This window comes from Phalaenopsis equestris, unplaced genomic scaffold, assembly GCF_001263595.1.
Source record: "Phalaenopsis equestris unplaced genomic scaffold, ASM126359v1 Scaffold000531, whole genome shotgun sequence".
Lineage (NCBI taxonomy): Eukaryota > Viridiplantae > Streptophyta > Magnoliopsida > Asparagales > Orchidaceae > Phalaenopsis > Phalaenopsis equestris.
Window position 1 is genome coordinate 1,267,113 of NW_018164971.1, and position 10,313 is coordinate 1,277,425.

At 37.6% G+C, this 10,313-nt stretch overlaps 1 protein-coding gene across 2 annotated transcripts; it reads right to left on the minus strand.

Moving 5' to 3' along the window:
* Window positions 1-7,809: 7,809 nt before the first annotated feature.
* Window positions 7,810-9,533, minus strand: LOC110028805 (ethylene-responsive transcription factor ERF110-like). 2 transcript variants are annotated; one of them, XM_020730804.1, is made up of 2 exons: window positions 9,068-9,533; window positions 7,810-8,528 (listed from the first exon to the last, which is right to left on the minus strand). In XM_020730804.1, exons 1-2 carry the CDS (start codon window positions 9,384-9,386, stop codon window positions 7,843-7,845), a joined length of 1,005 nt encoding a protein of 334 aa, XP_020586463.1. In that variant the 5' UTR covers window positions 9,387-9,533; the 3' UTR covers window positions 7,810-7,842. The 2 variants fall into 2 exon arrangements, with proteins under 2 accessions (XP_020586463.1, XP_020586462.1); XM_020730803.1 differs by having other exon boundaries at window positions 9,065-9,533.
* Window positions 9,534-10,313: the final 780 nt, after the last annotated feature.

Consider the following 10,313-nt stretch of genomic DNA (forward strand, 5'->3'; position numbering starts at 1 on the left):
ATAACTATTCAAAATTTAAATTAGTCAATGTTCTTTATAGCAACTCTAGTAAGGGTAAAGAATATTATTGTTCTTGTTTGGCACAACAAAATTTGCATACTTCTACAACAGAATTCCAATGATTATTACTGATTCATGATAAGAAGAAAGATATTTTTCTTATTAAGTGTTTTTCATCTACAAAACTCTAGTTATCTTCTTAAGTTATTACTATTTTGTCAAAATATCAAAAATACCAAAAATATTTGAATTTTTATTACTGCAAAATATATTAAGTTTAAGTAATTATCTTTTTAAAAATAGAAAGTTTTTTAAAAGTGCATATTGTATAAATTCCTTATGGGTTCGATATTTAGGTCTTAATCAAAAAGTCCTATATTAATTGATAATGATATGTATACTTGGGTAATATCCCAATATATATAACTTAAAAGTGAAAGTCTTATTTTTCTTCAGGATCAAATTTTTGGTTTTATTGTAAAGTAAGGAAATATAAGTTAAATATAATCTGAATTATTGTTGTGCTTTGCATATTAGCAGTATCGAGTTGGAGTCACACGCTCATCTCTTTCGGTCACTACCGCCTTGGCACTCCTTTCTCGGGTCGCTGCTGGCATGGAACGCCCATCTCTTTCAGTCACTACCGCCTCGACACACCTTCCTTGGGCCGCTGCCGCCAATGCACGCTCATCCTTTTTGGTCACTGCCGCCTTGGCACACCTTTTTTAGGCCGCTGCCTCCATGGCTCGCCCACCCTTCGGGTTACTGTCGCTATGGCACAGCCATGTGTTCGGGTTGCTGCCTTCACGGTATGCCCATCTTTCTCTGAGTCACTACCCCACGGTACATTCATAACTCTATCATTTGACTGTTTACAATTGCATTTTCATGATTGCATGGGTAGCGAGCCTTGCTCAATAGGAGAGTGATCTAGTGTCTGTAGCGATGCCTTAACGAGCATTGCTTGCTGGGTTGATCTTAACGAGCAATGCGAGTTAATTAATTGGGATTGACACAAGTATGACTGTGCTAAAGATCAAATAAATCAAAATCATGTCACCACTCTTTTTGACACCCTTTAGATCCTTCGGATCTTTACGATGGGGCCAGTATGACAACCCCATCAAACTCATACTATACCCGGACTTGCCCCACACTTAGATACTAGGTTGACGCACTTTTCGTTAGATGGTGTGATAGGCTAAGATTTAGAGTGCTAGGTAATCTTTTCGATGCATGACTATTTTTCTCTATTGGATTGGTTGCCCTACCCGGGTATCATTATTTTGCATTCTGCTTGCGATGTGACTGCATGTTACATATGTATGGTATTGTGCTAGGGCATTCCTTGGCAGGGAGCCAGCTTATTTATATGCACACACATAGGTACCGCTATGGGGGGAGCAATTAATGATTTATGACCCTTTTGCTTGCAGATGCTCTTAGCTCCCCCATTTTTAAGGCATGGCTCATGATACATTATTTTCATGTGAGCTTTCCCGCTGACACTTGTTTTCATGCAGGATTGAGTCTTTTTCTTTTTTCTATGTACTTTTAGAGTCTAGGAGAGTCATGTAATAGAAATAAGATACGGGCATGGGTTCTGAGACGTTTGACGCAGAAACCATGTGGAGGGGACTAGGAGCAGATGCTCATGCCCCATATATTAATTCTTCATTTTATATTTATGTATAGAATTAGGACCGGGCATGTATATGCGGAGTCCGACTGCTTTTTTCTTTTCTGGCATATGTTGTCGACCCAACGACACCAGCCTATTTTATTATTTAGATTTGGCTTGTTTTGCTTTTTGCATTATATTGTATGTCTGTACTTGCATGTGTTTTCTTTATTTCTTTCTGTGATTTATCTGGGATTTAACGATATAATCTAAGCTCGTTAAGGACCCTAAAATTGTATTTTTTTACAAAATCCTAAATAAAATATTTGAGATAATAAAAATTTAGGATTAAAATATTCAGGATTTAAAAATTACAACATTTACTTTCCAATTAATTTAAAAATTACAACATTTACTTTCCTGCATATATTAATAGAGCCTCCACAATACTTAAGGACCGCTCTAGATAACTGCATTCATATTTGCATGTCCCGAAGAGGAGTCTCTATGCTTCCTCAACCTAACTGGCCCAGCATACCTTTTTTAGGAGGTTGTCTAGTGCGCCTAGGGTGTTAGAAAGCTCCCTGACCCAGACGGGGTGTAAGTCCTTTTGTTTGGAGTGTTTCCAGCTTTGTAGTTAAACCTCCACTTTCTTTTCTTTCATGAGGCATCCTTGTCACTTCGACAGGTATAAGTCTCATCTCTTGGAGCTCCAGCTTTTATTCATAGGATAGATTTTCTTTCCTCTGACCTTAGGGCTACCGAGGTTCTTGTGGACGACGCAATTCACGGATTGATGACCGGCCATCTTAGGACGTGTTGGGTCGACTACCTTCACGACCAGGTAGACTTAGGGTCCTAATAGCTGTGGATGACGGGTCCGTTGTACTCAACCCAATTACCTCTACATTCTAGGATCACTCAACCTTTCTTTTGTTGAGCCCCTTTGAGCCCTGTCGCTCCTTGACTTTGTTGATATCACCATGATGGCCCGATGCCAATGAGCTGTCGCTCATTTGGGATAAGACAAATTGTCTCTGCCCTTTGGCCTGGATGTGCTTTGACGTGTTGGAATATCTCCGTCAAGTTGATTTAGGTTATTTCGTGGGCTCCATATGCCGATGAGCCGTTATCATTCGGGGTGTGAGAGACTCACTCTCTGCCCGATGACTTAGCGCGATCTTTGAAGCATCGGGACTGTTCCCACACGGAATAACCTTCCTTTGAGTACTTATTACCCCAGGTTCATGATAATCCAAGAGAAACTCTTTTTATCGAGAGTATTCTTGGGTACCCCCTAAGATTTAATTAACCAAGTGGGATACGTCCAACTCTCTGGTTTTGGGTAGTCTATGTCGGTATTTTTTTACAGATATCGGTTCAAGGTGCTTTCACCAAATCATGTTCAGGAGGACACTCTTAACTTATCCTTACGAGATTTACCGCACATAGGCTCTCCATGTTTTGTGTTTTTCTTCTGTTTGTCGCTTTGTCATATGCCCCTTCTTATTCAGTTCCTCTCCTCTTTGAATCACTGATCTGATTCGGGAGGGAGATTTATTTGAATAAAGAAATTATATGATGATCAAAAGGCTAGTGACTCCCTCTAAAATAAAAGAGAAAAAAACAAACAAAAATAGAGGTTCCTACTAAAGAACTATCACCTCCTCCCAAAGGGTAGCCTCTTCAGCATAGATGACAACCACTTCTTCCTCCAACTTTCTTAACTTATTCACATGCTCAATCAGTAGGTGCCTCTCTCCAGCTTGATAAAATCTAACCTTTTGGATGAATGACTGTTCTATTTTACAAAATTGGTATTCTCTCAAATTGGGAGATTCTGACTTACCAGCCACCTTTGTTTGAGCCACCCTGAAACAACTCGGATGACTAATATTAGCCTCATCATGGTGTAGAGCAACCTCAAGAGACTCTTGGTCCACTTGATGACTGAACCAGCACCAACCTCCGCCAAATATGAGTTGACGATCACCACTCTGGGATCAAGTCTTCTACATCAAAATACAATATAAAGATGGATTTGAAAATAAAAATTTACCCAATAAATACCCTCCATAGCCAAGAATCATTCTCACTCCAGTGTGGGGAAAAAGAACCCTTCCTCACCAATCCTCAATCCTGCAACTCGAAAAGGGAGGACATCCACACCTTATTACACCCATAGGTACTAAGGCATTAATGGCCTCTCTCACAATTCCCTGACAACTATTTTTGGTGGTCGACACAGTGCTAAAGCATTAGATGTTCCTTGTTATGCTATTAGTGTTAGAGTATGAGCAGGAGCTGGCAGACCAATTAATCGTTCCTTCAGATGGCTACTTTCTTCCACCTGAGATGCTTCTCCCAAGTGAGCTTCCTCCTCACAAATCCCCTCTCAGCTACATCTTTTCTGCACTCATACCTTCTCATCGAGGGGACCAGGTATTGAATCTGATGACCCTACTTGATCCTCTGGATCATGTCTCCTTCATTACTTCGCTAACACTTTCGGCCTCTACTCCCCTCAGGAGGGATTAAGTCTCCTGTCTCAGGTCTTCGAAAGTCATCCAGTGGGCAGCTTTGTTGTACTTTTTCAGCCTTAGAACATGATATATTAACCATTCTGGTGATTGGAACTTAAACAGAATGTATGAGGGAAAGATGAGAAAAACACGCCCCTTACTCCATATTTATATCAATCACAGACATTAAATTCAAGAGTAGTACAATTATTGCTTTATTAAGTAATCATACATATTATTCACTTCTTTGCAGGAAACTCTCTTATTCTTATCACACCATAACTTACAAAAATAAAAGAATTGGGGAATTAAACATGTACACAAAAATGTGTTAGCATGAATCTCAAGACAATCTGATAACTTAATAAAAAGTGGCATGACAAAACTTGACCCATCGAAAAGGGACCCGACCAACTTGGAAGAACCGGTTGATTATTGCAAGCTACAGACCTTCCTAACCGACCCAATGATACATGCCCAAATCCTATTAGGGCTAACTATACTCAGCCAATAGGAATTGGAGATTATCGACCGACCCAATGCACCAACTGGCTAACATCTACGGACCAGATCAGTCTCACCAACTATCTACAATAATACAACTAGCTTTTCTTACATGAAGGATCAACTGACTATAGTCCACATACAGAAGGACTAGTAGCACTAATCACTCACCTCTTTGGCCCCAATCAATCGAGTGAGAGGATAACAAATCTCTAGGTGCACTGAGGTATATTTCAAGAATAAAAGTACAATTCTCCTTAAAGCAATGTTAGAAATATAATTTTCCTTCATTTCCCTATTCTATAAAGAGAGAGCTCTTCTCAAGTAATAGGACTTTCGATTCTTTGATCAAGATTTTATATGATGGTGTGATAAATGCGGTTATAATCTTAATTGTTCTTTACTTATATTTTTTACTTTGCAACGACATCAAAAACTTAACTTCAAAGAAAATAAAAATCTAATTATTATATTTAAATATGGGATACTACACAAGTAAATATATCGTTATCAAATAATATAGGATTTTTTTATTATGTTCTGAATATCGAAGCCATAGGAAGAAATTTAATCTTTTAATAAGTTAGAAAAAATTAGATAACAAATTCTATTTTACAAAATATTCTTACCTACACTATAGATGCTATAATATGAATGAAAGTTCGATTCTTTTGGGTAATTTTTTATAATTGAAAATAAAGTAAAGAGCCAACTAAATTTAACTAAATATTTGTAAGATGAATGCAATTTAAATAAAATATCTTTTTTTCTTATCATGAATCAGTAACAAGTACAAGAATTCTGTTGTGGAAGTATTCAAATTTTGTTGTGCCAAATAGGAGCAATAGTATTCTTTAACCTTATTAGAGATGCTATAAATAACATTAGCTAATTTAAAATTTGAATATTCTTAAAGATGGGTTTGGTAGGAAAGATACTAGCTCTCACTCTAGAGTTCCCTCTTCTCCCTCCACTTGGAAGCTAACATCTCGAATTAAAACCTAAAACTATAAATCAAATTGGGGGTTTTAGCCTGTCACTCTAAAGTCTTCTAATTCTACACCCTTCAAAATTTATTTCTCTATTTATGTGCCTCAACCATATGAATTACATTCTCATCCATATAATTTAATGTGATTCTTACCATTAGTTGACTGAGATGATACCATCACAGATCTTACATATTCTCACAGCAAATATTAACATCTTAATTGGCCAAATCAAGAAGTAAATGAAGTACAATGTTTAAAATCATCTTCGACGAAGCATCAATGCAACAACCTTTTTTTGAACGCACATTTTCAATATAATAAAGAAAAATGTTGTAATAAGCATGAGATTATGCAATTGATTGAGATTATTGGAAATAAGGATATATGCCCAAAGCCTAACAATGTCCAAATAAAAGCAACCTAGTAAGTTCATTTGTTATATTTTACTAATATTTCATTTACACATGTATTTGAATTGTATCTCTTTTAAATTATTTTGTTTTCTAGATAAATGGTAGAAGACGTTTGACTCAAGTGCTCCAAATCAACAAAAAATCAGCTAAAGGATTCTTAGTCAAATTTCTTCTTTCTCAGGATGTGAAAGAAATTGAAGTATTTTTGGGCGAATTCATACGAAGCGAAGGAATAATCTAGAGCATCAAAGACTAAATAATCTCTTTTATGTTCAATACAACCTCAAATTTAAAAAAATGTACTATGTTTTTCAAGTTTTGAAGAAGAATATATTATATTTTTAATCAATACATATTAACTGTTAAAACAAAGTTGAAACTTCTTTATATTTATAATTTAGATTGCGTACGAAAAAAAAAAGAGGTTATGATTCTTTGTATAACATGAGTATTGAGATGATCGATTTTTGGCTAGTTAATGAAGAACATTCTCTTAAACTTGACTAGTAATTTAGAGAGTGAAATTTACAGAGAGAATGTTATCCCATATGGTGAAGATTCCAATATAGCACTCAATATACAATCTTAGCGCAATTTTTTTTTTATAAATTTGAACGCTTATATTACTTATTTGCTTATACTGCACATTTATAGAAAAATATCTTAAATCTGTAGGTGAAGATTTCAATAATGCTACAACTGAAGTATTGAATGTGATGATTTAAAAGTTTTCGAAGAAGGAGCTGGTGGACATATAAATAATATGACTTTTGAACATGTCATCTTCAAACTAAGCTATTTTTTATTTTTATTAATTTTTCTAATTATTATTTCTTATCTTATCTCTAAGTATGTTAAATTTTATGAAATGTGCATGAAATTCTAATGATTTTATTTAAATTTTATTTGTTTTATATATTTTGTCAATGATTTTACTTTAGTATAACTAATGAATTATTAGAATAATACATACTAAATTATAACTTAACACCTATTTGAAATTTATAATTGCAAAAATGAAATTGTATGCTAAATTATGACAATTTTTCATATCTTAAACTATTATTGGTTTGTTTTTTTATATTTTTTATTATTACCCCATATCTAATTAATATTATATTCATTACCTCTTTAATATTATATTCATTACCTCTTCGCCGGATCAACCAATGAACAAAAAAACTCTGAATTTTTTAAATTGAAGCTAAACACTAAAATTGAAATTTGCAAAATATAACTGAAGGTTAAAAATTTTATCATTGACAATTATTTCAGTAGAACTCTCTTTTGGAACCAATATATTTTAAAAAAGAAAATTTTATTACACAGAAAAAAAGACTAAATATAATATTTTTCTTAAATCTTTCATTATTTTTTTACACGTACAGCAAAATCACATGATTATGTGTTCAACAGTATAAGAAAATTTTGCCGTCTGGCATCAAGCGCCGATCACTCTTTTCTCAAAATCTACGTGGTCAACGAACTAATTAAAAGAAGGACAACACATATAAATTAAGAATAAGATAAAAAGACAAATTTTGATTTGGCATCCATCTGAAGAAGTTCAACTCCTTGCTCCTACCTCCCAACACGTCACATTAAAGAATAATTGAATCAAACAGCAAGATGAACAAACAATTCAACATTAATACATATATTAAAACATAAAAACAAAAAAAAAAAAAAAAAAAAAAAAACTATTTTTTCCTGTTTTCATGCTGGCCGGGAAAAATATTATCCTTTATTTTATCCCGAACATACAATTTCCTATGAATATTTCCATAATTTTATCCCGAACAAGCAGGCGGATGCTCGCCTGAATCTGACGTCGGCGGAGCCGGACTGTCTTCTGGTGGTCGGGAACTGCTCTGTCTAGCTTCGGACGGCGGTAAATAGAATAGAGGCATCGAAGCCGACGAAGAAGACGCGGTATCCGAACCTCTCGTCAACGAATGAGAACTAAACGTTGGAGACGACTGAGAAGACGACGCCGTGGAAGAGCTCGGATAGATAAACTGACCCATTAATGCGGTTGGCTGCATTCTTCGATAATCCCCTCCCTGCAACACCCTCGTGTACTCCATGTACTCTCTAGGAGCATCAAACGATCGAAACCTCAGCAACGGCCGGTGTTCAAAATGGCTAACCGAAGAGCTAGATTCCGGCAAGTGGATCGCCGGAGAAAGATTAACCGGTTGCCGAACACGAACAGTTTCAGGAAAGTTAAGCTTTGCTCTGTTTCCTCGAAACCGAAGCGCCGCCTCATCATAAGCCCTCGCGGCCGCTTCGGCCGTCTCGAAGGTGCCAAGCCAGACACGAGCCGCCTTGTGTGGGTCCCGAATCTCTGCCGCCCATTTACCCCATGGCCGTTGCCGGACACCTCTATATCTCCGGCGAACTTCACCTGCAGTCAGTGCTGTCGTGGTAGCCGGAGCAGGGGATTGGGCCTCCTTAGACAAGCTCTGCGCTCTTACTGTATCATTATAGGAATGCAATGGTTAGATAGACAATGGGTGAGATTGAATTCTAAGGGACGGATAGAGGTTTTCTAACATAAAATCGCAGGCTTTTTCAAACTGATCGATTAAAGTAAAAAAAAAGCAGGCATTTTTATCAGAAAAGATTAAATGTTTGGACGCATTTTAAAATATAATGGAATGGAGTTATGTGGAGAGTTCTTGAGGATGCTTGTGGTGAAGAAAAGAACACGTGTAGATGCAACTTAGAGCTAAATAAAGCAAAAGATAAGGATAGAAAGCAGGCGAAGTATGTTAACTGAGTAAAAGACAAACTTTTGGGTTTATCTTCCCACTTCAGAAAATAAATACGCTTGGCATAAACCTCAAATGTCTTTCCTTGTTTTTTTTTCCCTGAATATCCTAAAAAATTTTGTGTTTCACAGATTAATTAGAAAAGCAAAACCTTTTTTGTATAGAAATCAAGAATGAGTTATGAATAGTAGAAAAGGAGCAATTAAAAGAAAAAAAAAATCGTTATTTTAAACATTACCACCTGCGGCAGGGGACGAAGCAGCACCAGACGAACTCCCGAACTCGAGGAAACCTCTGCAATATCTTGTCAAATCTGAACTCACTTCCTCTCTCTCTCTCTTAATCCCGCGGCCGCCAAATGAGATAATAGATGACGACGGCGTGGCAGACACCGCTTTTGCCGGCGAGTAAAGACTGGAAGGAAGCGACCGAGCGGTTACCAGCCGGCCAACGGTCCCAGCCAGCTCGCCGGCGTCCGTGCGGTGACCGCTAGAAACCACATGGGATAGAGCAGAGACCATGGCCGACATCTCCCTCTCCCGATCAAAAATGGAAAGCATCTTTGTGGAAGACGACGGCGTCGTCTCCTCCGGTGTCCCGGCTGAGGGTCCCACCACTTCCTCCTCTACTTCTGAGAAGAACCTCTCGATGTCTTCGGACTCGCTTGGGTGCGCCACCTTGATGCACAAGAAAAAAAAAACTTACACAGATTGCTTGGGTGCGCCACCTTGATGCACAAGAAAAAAAAACTTCACAGATTCTTCTGAAAGTTTGAGCTCGATCCCTTGAATACTCGGGAGAATAAAATTATAAATAGAAAAAAAAATAAATAAAGTAGGTTCAATTTTTTTATTACTTTTTATTTATGGAAAAGAAAAATTAAAAACAAATTAAAAAATATTTACTAATCTCTTTTTTTATTTTATTTCTATTTTTTTTATTTTTTTAGAGTAGCACTTATATTTTAAAATAGTAAAAATAGAAAAAATATGTTTTTGTCTAATTTCAAAACACCCAAAACATCGCGTCCCGCCGTCAGCAACCTCCCGCCCCGCCAGTGACGCCGACGTCTGATGACACTGACGGCCGACGACAGTGGGTCGCCCGCCGTCAGCCATCGACCGCTCGTCGCCTCCGTGACCATTAACACTGGCACATCGTCGTTGTTGGACCACAGCCTCCGCTGACCGCTATCACAACCGACCAATGCCATCGCCCTCGTCACCACAGCTGCCACTGTTGATCACCGATGACAATCTCTGCAACAGCCACCGGTTACCACCGCCACCCCTGACAACTGCAGCCACAACCACCGACCACTGCCACCGAAGACTGCCACCGGCTACGAAAGCCTCCGCTACTACCGCCTGCCATTGTTCCTGTCATCGTTGTCACCGCCGCCATTTGATGGTTGTCAGCCACCACCGCCGCTGCCAACTACCCACCACAGCTTATGTGCTGCGTGACCACTCAGAGGTAATGCTTAT